The sequence below is a fragment of the Lontra canadensis genome, unplaced genomic scaffold (assembly GCF_010015895.1).
Source record: "Lontra canadensis isolate GAN:19392208 unplaced genomic scaffold, GSC_riverotter_1.0 scaffold29, whole genome shotgun sequence".
In the NCBI taxonomy this organism is placed as follows: Eukaryota; Metazoa; Chordata; class Mammalia; order Carnivora; family Mustelidae; genus Lontra; species Lontra canadensis.
Genome location: NW_022631023.1, coordinates 12,470,132 through 12,490,051, shown reverse-complemented (window position 1 = coordinate 12,490,051; position 19,920 = coordinate 12,470,132). Strand labels below are relative to the sequence as shown.

Genomic DNA, 19,920 nt, shown 5'->3' with positions numbered 1-19,920 from the left:
GCACAGGCCACAAGCGAGCTCAGCCTCGAGCCCGGCAGGCACGCAGCAAAACTTTGTTGAAGGCACGAAGGGGAAGTTGAATGAGCACAGCTAGTGTCAGAGTTGGTCCTGGGGATGGAAGTTTTCTGGTAGCCAGGTCCATGGTCATTCTGGAATATTCCATACTGTCCCTGGAATTTCAAGGGAGTTTCCTCATGGACTTAGTACCAGTTTGTTTATTTTTCAGGTCACAATCTGTAGAGTTGCATCTTTTTAGTGGCTACACGGATCTTTGATTTTATAAACAGTTCATTTCTGGAGCACTGTAGGAACTCAATAAAAGGTTTCATTCTGAATAAATGAATCAGGTACATGCTTAACAAATTATTCTTGTGTTGTATCAAAATGCCCATATTGTAAGTAAACCAGTGATTAAAAAGTCATTTGCTTTTAATACAGTGCTTTTGAAGACAAACCTAACCACCCCCCCCAAAAAAACCAAAAAACACCCCTCCTGTTTCCTGCAAAATGCTGATGGCCTTGGGGAGTTGTGTGCTTTTCTTGGATACTTTATTCTTAGCTTATTGCTAAAATCCATCTCCACAGGCACAGAGCTCGCCTCTAGACCTAACCCTGTCTGCGTTTGCTCTGGCCATCCCCTGGGCTCCTGCTCCCTGACCTTTCATTTGAGGGCTAATGGCCCCCAATGCTGTTTGCTTATCACCCAATTAATCACCCTCCCGAGTCTCTGCGGGGCCCCCCAGTGCACTAGGCTCCCGTTGTTACCCTCCGCTTCAGCCTCTCGTCTCTTCCTGCTGGCGGCTGGCTGGCCTCCCGGTTGGCCTCCGAGGGGCCACCAGACGCTTGGGCACATTCGCGCACGGACTCCTGCTCATGGCCTGCCAGGCCGCCATGGTCGGGACGCCGTTTTTTAATCCAGAATCAGGCACTTTGTGTTGAAATGACTTGCCCAGGGCCGCAGGGCAGTGGGACAGAGAGCCTGTCTCTCCTTGTCCCCGCCTTGTCCCGAGACCACTCAGTGCGTCTGCCCTGGGTCTTCCCCTCTCCTCCGCCGCTCACGCCCCCCGGCCACCTGCTTTTCGCGGCCTTGAACCCTGGCTGTGCTTGGCGCCTGGTTCTTCACTCTCATCTTCCGCTTCCACCCGAGTGGCCCCATTCAGGGGTCCCTCCATCTAGGCCAGAGGGTTGTTAGGGGCCGACCTTTGATCTTCCCTGCGGGGCTGGGTGGGGCCTGGGGAAGCCCTGGAGAGCCTCTTCCTCTACTCCCATCCCAGTGTTCTGGGTGTGTGTGCCTGCGTGTGTGCTCGTGTGTGCACACACACATGCTCGCCCACGTGCACACACAAGCGTGTGTGTGCAATGCACCCACCCACACGCACACATGCACTCGTACACTCATGCACACTCACGTGTCCACCCACATACGCATGACACATGCAGTCCTGCACACTCACACGCCCACCCACATACACATGCGCACATGCACTCGTGCAAACATGCACACTCACGCACCCACCCACATACATATGCACACGTGCACTTGTGCACTCAAGCACACTCATGCGCCCACCCATGTACCCATGCACGTATGCACACGTGCACTCGTGCACTTATGCACACTCACATGCCCACCTACGTACACATGCACCGATGCACTCGTGCACTTATGCACACTCACATGCCCACCTACATACACATGCACCGATGCACTCGTGCACTTATGCACACTCACATGCCCACCTACATACACATGCACCGATGCACTCGTGCACTTATGCACACTCACGCACCCACCCACATACACATGCACACCCACACGTGCACACGTGCACACCCATACCCACCCATATACACACATGCCTGTGCACACATACACATGCCTGCCCACCCACGTACACACACATGCGCACACATGTGCACATCCACACACAACTCACGCACACACACGCTTCCCGCCACACCTCCTCGGCACTGCTCCTGGCTGCCTCTGGTCGGAAGGGGCCCAGCAGCCACTTCCCCTTCCCTCACCCGCTGAGCACTGCGGCCCTGTATGTTTGTTATGGCAACGGGGTCAGCACACGCCCCTCTGTCTGGGAGGGCTGTGACTGGAGTTCTTGGTGGCTAGCGTCCAGACCTTAGAGATTGCCATCGGTTAAGAAATGCCAGTAGAGTGTGGGTGAACGAGTAGGTGCAGGGGAGCGTGCTTCGTAGCCTGTGGGTGAACCTTTAATTGTCAGTCCTGTTGGAGCTTGTTCTTTTGAAATAAACTAGAACAAAGGGCCGGTGATTAGGGCTGTCCCCTGGGCCGCTCAGTCTCCCCAGTCTCCTCCTTCCTGAAGCATGGTTCACCCCGAGACCCACGGTCAGGTCTGCAGAGCGCTGTGCTGAGAGACCCTTGGGCGTGTCTCCCAGAATGGCCCAGTTTCCAGAGGAGGGTCCGTGCCTGCACCCTGGGAGGCCTTTTCTGGGCTGGGCTCCCTCCTTTGTTCCCAAGACACATGGTAACTTCCTTTAGTAAATTCCCAAGATATATGCATCCTCCCACCCCAGCATTGTCTAGGTAAACCGATCCTCTGGTGCCCCCTTATATTGGGGCACGGCCCGTCCTCTTTCTTGCTTGTCTTGACCCCTCTTTGAAGCTCCTTTGGCCAAGGAAAAAGCTATTTCCCCCATCCGTGGGGCCGCCTTCTTTCCTTCCCTTTTTTTCCTGAGTTACAAGTTTACTCCGAATTTCCAGTTTGCCTACCACGAGGAGAAACTCACCCTGCAGGACCGTGGGAAGAGCATCCTACTTCTCTCTCCTCTCCATAAAGTGATTAATATGATCGAGGAGCATTACTGTGAAATTGAGCGTTGCCTCCATCATCAAGTGTGAACCAGTCAGCTGTCCAGAACCTTCCTTCCCCCATGTCAAATCTGACACTTAAGAGAGCCAAATATTTTGTTCTTGGGGGTGGAGCTAGCGTCAGCACCATGCTTTTCACATGATTCACGGGAGGATTTCTGGATAACAGAGGCCTACCAGTCTTTTCTTTTAAAGCTACCTCGTAATAGCTAACACTAAAACCTTATGAATAGATTCATCCCTCTTTTATTAGTCAAAGAGGTGTCTCTTAGTTTTGTGGCCTCTTGGGAATATTTTGTGGTTCCTTTGATCATTGTCGATGAGCTAGGCAGAGGGTCTGAGTGGCCCACTGTGCTGAATGGGACTCATTGTTAATTTCAGGGGGTAAGAATCCTCCCACTGCCGTGAACATCCTGGGTGAGGCACTTGTGACCGTGGCCATAACGTTCCTAGCACTGAACTCCTAGGGAAAGGGGAAAAATACCCAAAAGCTACTTTTTAAAGAATTAAGAGATTTTATTTTTTTAGAGCGGTTTTAGGGTTACAGAAAAATGTGCTGAAAGCATCGAGTTCGCACATGCCTTCCCACCCCGCTTCCACATTGTTTTCCCTGTTAATATCTTGTAATAGTGCAGTCCTTTTGTTAGAACTCATGAACCGGTGCTGATACATCATTAGTAACTAAAGCCCGTGGTTTAGGGCTCTCTCTCTCTGGTGTATAATTCTGTGGACTTTGACAAGTGCATGATGTCAGTATCATAAAGAATAATTTCACCACCTATTAAAAAACCTATTTCATCTATTCCTGCTTCTCCTTCTCCAGGCAATCGGGGATCTTGTTACTGTCCCCATAGGTTTGCCTTTCCCCAGGATCCATGGTTAGAATCTCACAGCGTGAAGCCTTTTCAGACTGGCGCCTTCCACTCAGAAACACGCACTGGACTCCTCCTCGGCTTTTCCTGACTTGATAGCTCATTTCTGTCCATCGTCTGGGTGGCCCACAGTCCGTTCATCCACTCACCCACTGGACAGCTTGGTCGCTTGCAAGTTTTGGTAATTATGAATAAAGCTGCTTTGCTAGGAGCATTGATGTCCACACGTTTTTGGCTCTTTGAGCTAACAACGAGGCAAAAAGTACTTTTGCAAATAGGATTTTAATGCTTTTTTCCCTAGAAGTCAGAAGGAAAATATTCACCCCCTCCTTCTAGATCTTTCCAAAGACAAGGTGGGAGGTAGAAATAGATGAAGCCAAAAGCGGTCGAATGTTCCTTTCATCTGGACGGATTAGGTTCACTCATCTCCTGGACAGAGACTAATGGAGCTTGCCTTTAACTAGTCATGGAATCTTCAGGCAGTTAGATTGGTGATTGCTGAAATCTTCTAGACACGTTGGCAAAAGGGCGATACAGGGGCAAACAGCCAGTGAACATGTTTGCTCTCAGCGTTCTCCCCAGGGGTTGAAGTAGGTTATTCCAGGACGCGGTGGGTGAAAATGAAAACCGATTTCATTTTTTTCATTTTTGCCTGATCATTACATTTTATACTTCCTCCCCTGCTTTTATGACATTTTCCTGACTTCGAAAGTGGGCTTTTTTTTTTTTTTTGCATTTTTTTCTTATTTTTAGTCTCCCATTTATATCATTCTTCTAATCATTGTGGTTGTTCTCTAGGCTTTTGTGGTTCCAGAATTATCCAGCTTCGCTTTATAATGCTCAGCAATTGCTTTCTATACCTCATCTCTTTAAATTGTTTTTCTCCATAGTGTATGTTCTGAACCAAACTTCTCCTTCAATACCTTAGTGTGGCTTCTATTCTCTCCAGGGAAGGAGGTTAAATTTCTGTAGAAACAAACTGTGGCCTTCCTTTAGATTTAAATAGCACTGCTGCTTTATAATCAGTTTTCACAGGATCATAGTTTGGGCTATTGCTGGCCCGCTGTCGTGTGCGCACAGGCAGTTTTTTTTTTGGAATTACCGTATATGCTTGAATATAAGGTCGAATTAGATCGTGTCCTGGTTCTCCTCCAAAAAGAGGAAGTGTCTCATGTTCAACAACAAAGTACTACTGGAAAAGCCACAGTCACCTGGACTCACTTATGACTTAGGGAGCTCTAGAAATCTCCCAAGGAAACAGAGAGAAAGGGAGGCCAGGACATTTTACAGGGCTTTAATGATAACGTCTCACGATTGGACCTCACCATTGTGAGGGTTTGGGAGACGACTCTAAAAACAATTCACTGAGTGGTTAATTTATAGATTTTAAATGGGTGCTTATTATTTAAATGGCTTGCAATAAGATTACCAGCAAGCGATTCAAAAAGCGCTTTGTGACAAACATCCAGTCGACTTTAATACCGTGCCACTCTGGTAATATGGCACGAAGACTCTGTCATCCTGGTCCTGGCTGTGACGCGTTTCAATGAAACTGTTTCATGAACTGTGAGGGTCTGGGAACAATATTTCTAAAGTTAATGTTATGGTATATGCACTTAAAGCCAATAGTGCAGCTTCGTAGATAGTCATTTGATAATTCCATTGCATTAAAAAAAATTACTTAGTTGTGTTTTCCAAAAACCCTTTACTGGGGGACAGAGTCTTCCCATTGGAAGAACAAGGGGGAGATTATTGTATATTTGGGGTTACCCTGCGTTTGGACATGCATGATACCTTTTATTTTATTTTTAAAAAAGATTTATTTATTTATTTATTTGACAGACAGAGATCACAAGTAGGCAGAGAGAGAGGAAGGGAAGCAGGCTTCCCAAGCCCAGGACCCTGGGATCATGACCTGATCCGAAGGCAGAGGCTTTAACCCACTGAGCCACCCAGGCGCCCCACATGATACCTTTTAAAGGCTGACATCACGTTTAGATAATCTGTGTACTGTTTCAACTGGATCCAAGTGGAAGGATCCAGTTCTCCCCTGCACCACCCCCCAGGTGGGTGGGTGTATGCAGATTGGAAGATAGCCATATTCCCTATCTGCAAGTTTCAACTCAGACCATCCTTCTCATCCAAGTGTCCAGCCCTAAGGCTACCAGGCACATTCCAATTTTGAAAGACATTGGACACTTTTTAGAGCTCACCTTTTTCTGCACTTGACTTCTTCCCATCTTGAAATGCTTCCCAGTGCTTCCCTTGCTCGTTCCCGTGACAGCAGTGTTCCTGACTCCCCCCGGCGCCCCCCACCCTGTTCTCTCCCTGGGCAATCTCATGTCCTTTCAAGACTCAGCTTCCCCTCCCCACGTACTGAGGTTGAAAACTGGTAGTTTGCAGGCCATGTCTTGTCCGCAAGGTTGGCCCATGCAACATGGTTGTTACTGTTTTGAATGTGAATTTGTTGCCAACATTTAAAAACTGGGGTAAAATCCAGATTTCTAGCTCCTGGCTAGAGCTGGCCTGGCTGGGACCAAGCTGTGAACAGCTATCCTCATGACATATGGGACACTGCTCTCCTCTTTATTTATGAAGAGTCCTGCTCCCTTTTGTCCCACGACTTTGATGTAGTGTTGTCCGTTGCCATGTTTGCTTATGATTACGCTATTCTATTCCTTACAGTAGAGATAGGAGGAAAAAAGGATTTCTTTTGCCTATGCCTCTGTTCAAAAGTGGGAAAAATAGAAAAACTGGACCAAGAATGCCGTGTGTTTCAAAACCATGGAAGAGAACATGGTGTGTGTGTGTGTGTGTGTGTTTGTAAGAGAAAGATGTTCTTATATATCTAATACTCATGGTGTGTCTGAGTTGACAGCTTAAAGATGCTTATACTGTAATCATCAACTTAGATGGTTTTGATGACCAAATATATACTTTTGCTCACATTTTTTTCTTCTGAAATCCTAAACAATCTCTTCGGTAAAGTAGATTCGTTTGTATTGACTGAGCGCCTGGGACGTGCAAAGGTACTGGGGTGCAGTGGTGAGCAAGGCTGCCATGTTTCCTTCTGGCTAGGAGCTTACATTCGGCTCCCGCAGATCCCTGAGCCTGATCAGCCTGAGCCTGAACACGTTTCTCCCATCCACTCTTCGAGTTCCCTCAGTGTCCGTGATCAGTCAGAATCACCCACAGATTATTTAACAATCTTCACCCCATCTGCAAACTTCATTCCTTTTGGGTATGTAATGGTAACATCAACTCAGGTGTAGTACCAGGCATTAGGAGCCGACATCTTTGTTGTCCATTTTTCTGCCTGCCATGATGTCTGCTTGCTTAAGTAGATGATCGCCTGCCAATTTGTAGATGACACTTGAACTCCATGGATGTCCTCTTTCAATTTGTTTTTTTGGCTGCTTCCTTGAGTCTGTTCCTTCCCCCAGCTGGTGTCGCTCACCAGCTCACCAACACGTGGCCACACTGGTATGTCCCCACCTGTTACCGGCAGAGCCTGTCTCAGAATATTCTTCCAGTTTCTCCCAACCCCGTTTATTTAAATTCCAAGTTTCAGCTTTGTTCCCACTCCTTCCGGATTCTTCTCAGGATGCGTTCTGCCCTCGGGGCTCTCTGCTTTTCTGAAATCCTTTGGCTTTTTCAGTCTGCATCCATTAATTGTATCATACTTATAAATATTTACTTGTTGATCGTGTGAGTTTTGGTAGCAGGCTTTTTGGGCTGGTTCAAAGTGGCTCTCAAACAGTTCCTTTGCCTTCAGAAGCAAAATGTTACTCCACGATTTCAAATGCCTTATCTGAAATGCTCTGTGGTTTTGTTTATTTCAGGGACTTGAAGATAGAGAATTTGCTACTAGATGAAGACAATAATATCAAGCTGATTGGTATGACTTTTCTTTTTTTTTAAGCAAGATTATCCTTTAAGTGTTGTGTTGTCAATTCTCTGTTATTTATTGCTGGATTATTGACTTTGAAAATGATTCATGGTCCGTTTCTCATCCCAGACAGTACTCTAGGTCACCTCCTTTTACCTCCAATTATTTAATAATAGTTTTGAAAGTGAAATTAATTTTAATAATAACCATAATTGGGAAGGTAGAAATACTGTAAAGTGACCACAAAATGAATTTCACAGCTGCAAGTAAGTATTTGTTGGTTCCGTGTTCCGTGGATTGTCCAGACTTCAGCTTCGCCTACACTCAGGTGGATCTGAATTTTACAGTGGTTATTTTTATTTTGATTAACCATAAAACTTCTTAAAGATAATGGGAGGGGCGCCTGGGTGGCTCAGTGGGTTAAAGCCTCTGCCTTCGGCTCAGGTCATGATCCCAGGGTCCTGGGATCGAGCCCCGCATCGGGCTCTCTGCTCAGCGGGGAGCCTGCTTCCCTTCCTCTCTCTCTGCCTGCCTCTCTGCCTAGTCGTGATCGCTGACTGTCAAATAAATAAAATCTTAAAAAAAAAAAATAATGGGAAATAGTTGTGTTCAGAAGTCCTACTCTTAGCTTAGCCATGGCTGAATTCCCTTTCCGTGAATATTGGGGCACCGAAGTAAAAGGGAACCCAACTAACGTTCTGTGTTTTAGCCAAGCCCATCGTATAATGGTGGTTGTGCAGAGAGAAATCCCCACAGAGGGAGAATTTAGAAGGAAGGTAATCAGAAGGAAGTTCCAGGATAGACTGAGTCATAATTTGTTCATAATTCAGGGTCCATAAGTGAGGTCACTCCATGACTCATTTTCTAGAAGAATTCCGTTTTTGTTTGCTTGAAGGATTGCTCTTGGCAAAAGTCTCATGGCATCATTTTTACACCCAGTTGTGAGCCCCATCATTGGTTCCTCTCTTTTCTTTGTTTTTCCCACCTCAGGTGCAAGTCATTTTTTCCATCTCGATGGCTTGAAAAGGCTTTATATTAGGAGAAAAGAGAAGGATCAATAGAACAGTGTGAATTTAACTCTTGTCCCCAAGAAGGAAATTTTGTTTGGCAACTACTAAAAACCATCACTAGACTTTCTGAAACATGTCATTCAAGTAACCCAGTTAGATTCTTGGGCTCCCCAAACCAGGAGTCCTTGGCTGGCTGATTAAACACCACCGACAGGTGTTAATGAATGAACATACTGATCTTTAGAAAACTAACCAGAGGGAACCATTTTTTTTTAAATTTCCTCCCAAAGATTTTAAAGATCAGATGCTTTGTAATGGAGAATTCAAAGAGTTTTCTTTTTATTGTGTTGTTTCACTGTCATGTTTCAGTTGTCCCAAGGGCCAAATACAGAAACATTAAACAAGACAGACGTTGACATTCCGGTGGATGTCTTACTGGTTCTGATTTCCAGCAGATCATAAGAAAGTAGGCCACGTGAAGGCCAGATGTCCTTTATAGTAAAGGCTAAGCTCACATCCCCCTGTGCACTGTCCAGATTGAGGCTGAGGCAGGGGCTGTATCTTTCTCCTACCCTGGTGCTACTCCCGCTGCCCCTTCCCTTCCCTCTTGCCTCCCTTCCCCCGGGGGCTCGCTCTCTCTTTTCTCCCCAAGTGATAGCCCTGGACAATCACGTATGACGCTAGAAATGCACTGTGGAATGAGAGGTGTTGAAAAGCACAGCTGTTTTTGTTGGCTAGAAGGGTGCTCAGAAGATTCTGGAAGATCCAGTCTCTGTAGATGGCAGATGCGTGGATAAGTAGCTCACAGATTGGCCGCCTGACAAACCCTCTCAGAGCAGAGCCGTGCAAGTGAGAGGAAGACAAGCCCTTCGTGTGTGGGAGCCCACGGTTCCCCTGGAGGAGAGCAGGATGGTGGATTTGGATTCGGATGCCTCAAGTCATCTCCACTCAACATGGCAGCCAGTGGACGGGCACCCAAGCCAGGACGCAAGTGGGTTCTGTCCGTGGTGTCAGAGACCACGGTTTCCAAGACTGCTGGCAAGGAGGCTCTGATCTTTGGATTTCCCATTATTGGAGTTTATTATGTGGCTCCCAGTTCCCTTATGACCAGGATAAACCAGAAGTCCTACCGCACACCCGTAATCCAAGGAGACATTACAGTAGCAGAGAGGACAACTGGGAATTGCCTTGTGTTGGCCAGTGTCCGATTTTCCCCATTTTTTTCCCAGTGGGTCAATCATGAAGCTAGTGGTGGGCGCTGGAGGGAGGGAAGACCCGGGGTCATGTGCGTTTTCTTGCCCCTGGGTCAAGCCATTTGGACCCCATGTTTCTGTGACTGTCTTTTTGCAACTCGAAAGCTCTTTGAACCTTTTCTTCAAAGGAATTACCTAGTTATTTTTCAAAGATGGATTATAGCTCTTTGCATTGCCTCATATATTAGTTTTCCTTCTTTGAAATAATTCGATTTAAATGCATTTACTTAAGCCAGGTCCGCCATGTTTCAAATAAACTAGAGCTAACTGGGGGTAAGATCTGATTTAATCAAGATTTTTTTTTCCCCTTTCAGAAAAAGCAGTCTGATGTTTGATGGTTTAGAACGGTTTTTCACTTTGGTGACCCACAGCAGGGTTCCCTGGGACCTTTTGTGAGATTTTGTGGCTCTCGGAAAACTGAGGCTAGTGGGCTTCTCTATTTACCAGATCTAATTGGGGCAGACCTGGGTGACACCCCAGGAGGCAGACCTCTCTCTAGTTTCTCCGTTCTAATTATAGGCCCATGCGTAACATTTTAATAATTACCCTTATGGGTGTGAAAAGGACCGGTTATTTCTCTATGATATATTTTAAAGGAAACCCTTCCAGCGAGGTCAACCTTAAGTCATTTAAAATGCAGATCTCTCCTCCCCGCACCAGATCAGCTGCTAATTTACCTTTTTGAAACTGCTTGTGACAAGGCAAGGCGCTGTGTTCTCCAGCTTGCCTGGGAGCAGAGCGAGGGTAGGGGGGAGGTGAGGGGGGTAGGTAGGAGGGTCGGGGGTGACCTGGTCTCTTATCTTGCCCTGCCCTCTTGGTGTCCCACAGTTCTTCTCAGAGCCCAGTTGGGGGAGGCGCAGTGGAGGGAGAGACCTGAATGAGGCGGTCCTTTGCTGGGAATGGCGCCCCGCTGAGATTAGACACCGAGTCTTTTGATTTAATGTCAGAAATCTAGAGAGAAACTTTATGGGACTCCTAGGAGATCGGGCCTCTAACATGACTGTGAAACTTCCCTTAAAATGTTGCCCCCCAAACAATGTAATCTTTATTGCATGGTGCTCTTTCTGCATTTGTTGTTTTATTAAAATTCCTTTAGGGTGATTTGCAGATCTAAAACACTTAAGCAACCATCCAATTTCAAGCACACTATGATTTTTCCTCTTATGAAAATATTCGCCTTTCCAATTTTTTTCCCATGTAGGCGATACCTCACGGTCTGAGAGGTCTGAGAACAGGCGCCCTCAGATCCTTTGGCACAGAGCTCTCCCCTTGAGATGGTGAACTGGGGGCCCTGTGGCTCCTGTAGGGGCCTTTTTGGGCAGGTTATGTGGGACCTACTGGTATGGACTGGGGCAGGGAGGGTCAGAGAGGGGAAGGAAATGGGGGCTGGGTGGGGGTGTAGGGGGGAGTGTAGGGAGTAAAGGGAAATCATGAGAAAAAAAACATGAAATCATAAAAACCGGAAACAAAGGAAGAGTTAACTGTGTCCACAAACAGCATCCCTGGGTGGTTTGCCAGTCCCCGGGGTAGGTTCTGGTTCTCCGTCTCCAAGCCTGGAGCCTTGAAGAGTTTTTGGCGCTCTGCCTGGTGGGGGTTCTTTTTAGGAACGCTCCTTCATGACACAGCCTTAGCCAGCAACTGTGGGGAGAATTTCTAGTGGTGCCTCTTGACCCGGGGTGTGAGTCACTTCGTGGACTTAAAAAAGTCCCTTTGCGCCTTGTCCCGTCTTCCTCTGTTCCTGAACCTTCCAGAGCGGTTAGAGCACTCATGTGTGTGCAGGTGGTGGCCCGTCAGTCAAGGAGAAAACACAGTCGTTGAAAGCAGGTATAAATCCTGCTGGTTGAGGAAAAAAGACAGGGGTTTTGTTCAAGACACATGGAGCCAGTCTCTGGCCACTGAGCCCTGTGGGCAGAGTCTCCTGTTTGGGGGACAAGAACCGTAATATTCACGTTGAAGTTTGAAGGAGAAGCCATGATCTGAATTCTGGGAGTCAGCAAAGATTGAGGAAAGATGTCAGATGAGGACAGGACACTGACATCGTTGATCACCTGTCAGTTGCCGTATCCTGAGGATCAAAAAAGTAAACATGAAAGAAAAGCTTTGGAGGCATCGGACTCTTCTTGGCTTTTCCCATTTGCTTCATCATCCGAGAACAAGGCAACACTAGGATGTCGCTTAGCTGTCTCCTGGCATTAGCGTCCCAGCCAACACTCAGCGTCGTCTAAATCGTCGGGGGTATGGTTTTCCCTCTTCCAATCCCCACGTAGGGCTACGTGCATCGGGAGCATTTTACAACGACTTGCATAACATGAAACATGGAGCTGGAAAAGAGTCAAGTCTACATGGGGGGGATCGCATGACACCCAGGGTGACGCTGACCCAGCCAGAGAAACCGGATCTTCCCTCTGCGTTTCGCACGTGGCCCCTTGAAAGCCAGATTGCTGACTCCGAGGCCTCCGCACGTCCTCTCTTCTTGCCTTTAGTCCTAGAAAGCAAAGCCTCCCTTTTTTTCCTAGATGACTCATTTGCAAGGTTTGATGAAAATATGTTTTGGTGCAACATCGTGTTAGCTCGAGCTGGATCTTACAGTGAGGCCTGATGTCAGATGTTTCCAGGCTTGAGACCCGTGTCCAGAGGTTATGGTCTGCAGCTGCTGGTGTTCCTTTGGGATCCTGACTGATGTGTCAGCCCGAGAGAATGTTTCCTTTCCTGCTGCCTTCTGGTTGTTTGGTTTTTTGGTTGTTGTTGTTGGTTTGTTTGTTTGTTTTTTTTTTGTTTGTTTGTTTGTTTTGTGGGGTTTTTGTTTGTTTGTTCTTTGTTTGTTTGCTCGTTTTGTTTTTGTTTTTTTCCTTCCGTCTTCTGTTTCACAGTTTTCTAACTCAGAGGCGGTTTTGTCTTCCCCTCTTTGCAGATTTTGGTTTGAGCAACTGTGCGGGGATCCTGGGCCACTCCGACCCGTTCAGCACACAGTGCGGCAGCCCGGCCTACGCCGCGCCTGAACTTCTCGCCCGGAAGAAATACGGCCCCAAAATTGATGTCTGGTCCATGTGAGTTATGGACAGTGCCCTTCTGCCGCGTCCGCTCTCCCTTTCTTACAAAATAACCTCTGAGTATTCGATAAGAAGGGTGTTGTGTTACCTGCGCTGGGACAGATATCCAGCGATTCCTGGGGCCTGGCTTCCCACCTCTGTGCCTTCTGGTTGGTTCTTCACAGACCACCAGAGAGGCTTTTGCCAAAATTCATTCTGTTGCTGGGGAGACAAGAAAACAGGGTTCTGAGCTCCCAGAATTCATGTTCTGGTTTCAGGAGTCACTCCTGTGGTTCCCTTGCTTTAAAATCATCTCGAGGCTTTCCAGGGGTTCCAGAAAGCAGGCTGCCTGTGCCTCCCATCCAACCCTCCACTCACGAGTCCTCAGGCACGCTGGCCTTTGTTTCATCTCTCCCACGTCTGGGCTTTGCACCTGCTCCGGGTCTGGAATGCCATTTCCCGGATCTTCAGGTGGCCTGTCCATTCCCACGTCCTGGTTTTAATCCAGTGTCCCCTCCCCTCCCCCACAGAATGCATCGCTGAGTTCCCTGTGAGAAAGGCCCCCACGATGCTGTCTCCTCACCCTTGCAAAGCCCTCGCTAGCACCCATGGTGACCTGGCATTTTATGGTTTGGGAATCCATTTAGTGTCTGTCTCCCCAGTCGGGAAACGATGCTGTATGAGCATGGGGACCCGATGGGTCTGCTCTGCCGGTGTCCCGCACAGCGTGGGCCTCCTGGGGCAAACTCAGTCACCGCCGAAGGGATGAGTCAGGGGTTGCTGTGGCGTTGCTGAGTCCGGGTCCCCATGGTCCCCATGATCCCCACGCCGAGTGAGCCCCTCAGCATCAGGTGTGCATGGTACAGGGAGCCGAGCAGAATCCTGGATTCTGGGGTGGGGATCAAGTTCCTCACCGAGGGGAGACGGGCTGCAGACAGAGGGGGGCTCCTGATTAAGGAAGCTGATGATGAGGGCGGCTTGTTTGAACCCAGAGTATGTGGATCCGTACATTTCTGGAATTCCCCTACTTCTCTCCCTTCTTGCTACCCATCCCGTCCAGTTTGGAGAAAAGGGAACCTTTGCCCCATGCGTGGTGTATGGCACTTAATCCTCACGGTAACCAAGCGAAGCTCTTACTCTCTGCTCTCCCCATTTTATGGAAGAAGAAACCCATCGTAAGAGCCAAAAGTAAAATTTCTTAAGGTCACGGGACTACTAAGCGGTGGAGCTGGGGATTGAACCAGGCAGACTCCGGGGAGGGGGTCCTGGGGGGTGCTGCTGGAATGGGTGGGAGTGGGGACAGGAAGTCCTGGCAGAGGCAGCCTTCTCCTTGAGGTGCCCTGGGTTGTTTGGTCGGCATTGGTGACTCACAGGCTCTCTATTCTGGGCCCAGAAGGGCCTCAGAATCCTTCTTAGCACAATGTCAGAAAGCACTGCCAAGGGATCAGAGTTGACCCTTGAGGTGAAATCCATTCTTGTCGCTTTCAATGCTGAAGAACTGTCACGCGTGTCTGGCGCATGTAGATATTTATTAAGGGAGGAATACACACGTTAGAGTCTGTAATCACCTTCTCTCCTTAACAGTCGGGGAACTCACTTATGCTAAATGGAGAGCTATACCAGGGACCATTGGTGCACAAAAAATAAAATTAAAATAAAAAGGCTATGGAGCACAGGGAGCCTGAAAGGCCAAGAGGTTCCGAGGCGGGATGTAACAGGTGGGTGGGCGGCATAACGGCCACGGGAATGAGAAGCGGCGGCCGGAGAGCCGGTGACAGTGTCCTCCTCAGCCCTGCTCTCCCTGGGATGGAAGGATAGGTGTCAGCACAAGTTGTCATGGTGACGAGGCTCAGCCTACAAAGGGGGACCTTTCCGCTCCGTGACTCGAAAAGCAGGCAGCTCCTGGCTGTCTAGAAGCGTTGGTAGGGGGAAGGAGCCTCGCGGATTGTCAGAGCCTCAGGGAAGCTCCTGGGCATGTTTCACCGGCGTGGAACCTCTCGTCCCCTCGTGCTGCCTGTAGGATGGGAAGAAGCCGACTCTCCTGTCTGGGGAAATCCAAGGGGCAATGAAAGGCACCAGCTGTAAAAGGCAGCACGGGGTGAGGGTCCAGTGTGAGCTCAGGCTTCGTTCCTGCCCCTCCTGCCAAGTCCCTGGACTTGGGAAAGAAATCCACATTTAGGGACCCCAGGGGCTCTATTTCTCAGTTTTGGGGACCCCATGATTCAAAGAAAGGGGCCTGGTCTCCTGCCACCCGTTGTATCCGCCTCCGTCCGCCAGAAGCAGTGATTCCATGGGGAACGTGGCATTAGAGGAGGGAGGGTGGAGGGGAAGCTGCGGGAGGGATGGGGGTGCCCCGGAACGCTCGCTCCCCTCCCCCACGCTGGCTTCTGTCACCATTGGGCTGTCTGGAGCTGCTGGATGTTTCTTCACTCACCTCCCACTTGGTTGCCTCCCCCCCCCACCCCCGCCAAAAAGGTGATATGCAGCTTCAGGTCTTTTGAAAAGATCCTATCAGGCCTCATTCTTGGTCTTGGTGTCAGAGATTGATGTGTGGGGAAGTCTTTGACAGAAAGTAACATGCCATATACACCTTGGTCTTTCGTTGATTGTGGCATAACTCTGGAGGCTGTGGGGGGGAATCCCAGGTAGACCAGAGACTCCGTGTGCTGGTACCCTGCGGTGGGGAGTTGTGGTAGGAGAGTCTCTCCCTATTTAGCCGAGAAGGACTCTGTTTTATTCTTATGAACAAGGTTTCCCTGGAGGAAGTCTTGGTTAGCTGACCCTGGAATGTCCTCTAGGGGATGAGGCCACAGGACCCATGCCTAATTCACAGGGATGGCATCAGTGAGGCCCCTTTTAGAAGCTGTTGATAAAGCTTAAAAAACAAAAAGAAGCCATGCGAGCCAGAGATAGCTTACTAGCAATTTGTTCATTTGGCAAATACGGGTTGAGCCGGGCACTGTGCCGAATTCTGAGTGCACAATGGGGAGTAAAACAGCCAAACAGCCTTGGTCAGTCCCTGCTCCCATAAAGGTCATTATTAATGCTCATGTCCTTTGGACGGAGTGGCAGGCAGTGCTCCAGGGGCTTTACAAGTATTAACTTATCTCACCTGCCTAACAACCCTTCAAGGGAGTGCTCTGTGATCCCACTTTACAGATAAGGAAACTGAGGCCGAAGGAGTCTTGGGCTCTCAGGCAAGTGGCACTGATAGTGGGTATAGAGCCAGGATTTGACCAAGCTGGCTTGACGCTAGCGTTGGCCTTAAATGGTCACTTTTCACTGCTTCTACTTCTACTACATTGTGCTTTCTCTCGTGGGGTTTACGTTCTGGTGGGGCAGACAGACGGTTTTTAAACAAGCTATAAGCTGGGTGTGGGAACGCCTGGGGAGGAGGCAGGTGGGATACAGCAAAGAAGAATGGGGGTGGCCTCCAGGGGAGGAGACCTCAAAACCAGATCCTTAGGATGAGTAGAACTGAATTCTGGGGAGGGGGAGGTGTCAGGGAGAAAGACCCAGGGCACAGGGAACAGGATGTGGCAAGGCTGGGTGGGGGTGGGGAGGGGAGGTGTGGGAAGGGGGTTGGGTTTTGCCCTAAAGGTCGTGAGAAGCCACTGGAAGATTATAAGCAGGTGGGTAACAACATGTTACGGATTGAATTGGGTTCTCCTCTCAAAAGATATGCCAGAGTCCTAACCCCCAGTGTCTCAGAATGTGATGCTATTTAGAGAGAAGGTCTTTATAAGGGTAACCCAGTGAACATGTGGTCATAAAATCCAGTCTGACAGATGTCTTTATAAAGGGGGAAATTGGGACACAAGAGAGTCACAGGGGGACACCATAATGCTGCATCTCCAAGCTGAGAAATACCAGATTGCCAGAAACCACCAGAAGCTCTGGGAGCAGCATGGAACAGGTTCTCCCTCCTGGCCCTCAGAAAATACCAACCATGCTGACTCTCTTGGCTTGGACTTCAAGCCTCCAGAACTGTAAGAAAATCAATTTCTATTGTTTAAGCTCTGAAATCTTGGGAAAGGCCAAAAGTAAACTGATGAGTCAAAACTCACCACTCCAGATCTCAAGAGCCGTTCTCCTTCCCAGGAAGTAGGAAGTGATTCCTGTACTGAATCAAATTCACTAACAGACGAATGAAGTAGACCAACGGGATTCATGGTCATCCCTTACCCAGCCGAGTGGAAGCCCCCATCAGCCATGCATGAGGGCGGAGTGCCCATAATGGGATAAGGGTCCTTAGAAGGGAGAGTCCAGAGAGCTTGTTTGCTCTCCGACAGTGAGGACAAAGCAAGAAGGTGACTATCTGCACACCAGGAAGAGAGCCCACCACAGCCCCGCCATGTTGGCTCCAGGCTCCAGAACTGTGAGAAAATGTCTCTTGGTTGAGCCACCCCATCTGTGGTATTTTGTCATGATGGCCTGGGGCCACTAACACACGTACTTACCTACTTGCATTACCCGTAAACAATTCTGGCTTTTCAGGGGGCCCAGCTGCGTAGCTGGGTGAATTCAAGAAGCCATCAGAGGAGAGTTTAATCTGCGTCTGAGGCATAAAGTGGAGTTTGCCAGGTGGAGGAGAGGAGAGGAAGATTTCCAGGCAGAGGGAACAGCGTATGCAGAGGCTTGAACGTATGAAGACCTGATTACGATCATTCTTGATCCTGGAGAAAATGAAAAACTTCAGAACCTTCTTTAAGAGATTAATTTTCCACTGCTTTGGGGTGTTGTGTCTGAGATACTGGTTGGGTTTCTGTTTGGTGCCCACGACTTTGCTTGCAGAGTTGGAAATGGAAAACCCAAACAGAATTTAATTTAAAAGGCCATTTAAGAAGGAGAGTGAAAATGGAACCAATTTTCTTTCTGGGTCAGACACTGTTATTATAAAACATCCTTTTTATCATTCTGAGACAACAGAATGAAGAATTCACTTCTCAAATCAAGAGCAAACTTCTGCCTCCCAGAGGTTTGGACTTTGACGGATGGATGGTGCCTTTCTCCAAGACGTCTGGGACTGACTTGGGAAGAAAACCAGCTTGTCACTCATGGAAATCTTCGGAAGGAGAGCTCTTTCCATTAATTGGGCCCCCAGGACCCTCCTCCTCTAGTGAATCGGGCATTAACAATGTCAGTTTACTATTTTCAGTGGTCTTCATTTTCATTTATGAGTATCTTCAAATCATTCATGTCTTACCTTAATATCTCTAGTGAACTTTGAGATGTCAGACATGAAACCAAAAATGTTCATTCTGTGGTAGTGAACCATTTTTATGGTTAACTGACTTTTCCTCAGAGTGGCATATATGCTAATTGAAAAGAAAAAAACACTAATGCAGATGTACTTTTTAAATGAAAAGAATAAAAATTAACTTTATTTTCAGAGCATTACAGTGCCCTTTTGAGAACTTTGGTGAATCTCTAAGAGTAAGGAAAATAGAAATTGAGAGTCCAATCCCCAAAACATTGGAAATGTTATATTGTTTCAACCAAAGCTGCTCTTTGCTCTCCTGGGAGTGCCTGGTGGGGGGTAGGAGTGGGAGGGGGTGAAGTATTTATGTGAAGACCTGTGCCTATTGGAGGGTGGTGTACAACACACCCAGACTACCACCCCAGTCTCACTGAATCTCTTTTCACTTACTGGGAAAAATCTCTCCCCAGTGTTGTTCCTTTGGGTAGACAAGTTGGCTGAATGGGAGCCATCTTGTTGCCAGCCCTGCTCAGGCATTTAGGCTTTAGACTCTGTTTTGTTGTTGTTGTTGTTGTTGTTGTTGTTGTTTAAGATTTCATTTATTTATTTGACAGAGAGAGATCACAAGTAGGCAGAGAGGCAGGTAGAGAGAGAGGAGGAAGCAGGCTCCCCACTGAGCAGAGATCCTGATGCAGAGCTCGATCCCAAAACCCTGGGATCATAACCTGAGCCGAAGGCAGAGGCTTAACCCACTGAGCCACCCAGGTGCCCCTAGACTCTCTTTTGTAGATACTGACAGATACCACCAGCTACTGCAAGTGGTCAAATGGGGAAGAAATTGCGTTTTCTCTCCATTTATACCCCCTCAAAATGGCAGGAGAAGGAGGTAGAAACAGGAGACCTACGACTTCTTTTGTATAGCTTAGGGCTTTTGACTTTTATCAGACAGATTTCCTTTAGTTTCTAAAATTTTTCAGTTATAAAATCTCAGGCTTTTTTTTTTTTTTTTTTTTTTTGTAGTTAACCTGTGCATGTAAAATGGAAGAGGGAAAGGAGGAAGGAAAAGGGAAGAAGAAGTGTTAAAATCCACAACAAATTACTTTCTTCACAGTCCATTTTAAGGAGCAGTCATGAAGTTTGAGATTTTCCAAATGGACAGATCTGTTCCCACTCTACTTTCAAGACTTTATTTTATTTTTTAATATTTATTTATTTGACAGAGAGCGAGAGAGAGAGAGAGAGGATAGCAGCAGGCAGAGGGAAAAGCAGGCTCCCTGCTCAGTGTCGGGCTCTGTACCCTGGGTGGAGTCTGCTTGAGAATCTCTCTCCCTCCCCCTCTGCCCCTCCCCGCTCACACTCTCTACTAAATAAATTAAAAAAATATTAAGCAAAAAAACTATTTGTGATTCCTGGGGGCCCCATGTCTGCCACGGAGCAGTTAGAAAGCCCCTGGACCATATTTCAAAAGACACATCAGGAAATTCTGAACATGTCTTGGGACTCCTACTAATTCTGTGGGATTACAGAAGTTTATAAACTGCATTCCGCATTTTTCCCTTGGTATTCTCACATACTTCTGAAATGTCAGAGGGATGAGATTTCCCTTTATCCCAATATTAAACATGTATGAAAAGCCTGGAGGAGAGGAAGGAAGACACCCGATCTAGTTTCTTTATAAAATCTCCTGGGACGGAATGACTCTTCACGTAGATTTCCATTATTAATTTGGCAACAGGATACAATTGTATAACAATTGTAGCTTTGTATCTGTGGTTTTTAAAAGTTTAGCGATGAAGCCCATCACATTGATCAGGCACTGAGT

General features: G+C 47.7%; 1 protein-coding gene across 3 annotated transcripts in view; it reads left to right on the top strand.

Annotated features, from left to right (window-relative positions):
• HUNK (hormonally up-regulated Neu-associated kinase) overlaps positions 1-19,920 on the top strand; it is a 95,647-nt gene that overhangs the window by 44,207 nt on the left and 31,520 nt on the right. For all 3 annotated transcript variants that reach the window (XM_032865437.1, XM_032865439.1, XM_032865438.1), the window contains exons 3-4: positions 7,560-7,615; positions 12,781-12,916. In XM_032865437.1, coding sequence (XP_032721328.1) covers positions 7,560-7,615; positions 12,781-12,916 — 192 coding nt within the window. The remainder of the gene's footprint in view (positions 1-7,559; positions 7,616-12,780; positions 12,917-19,920) is intronic.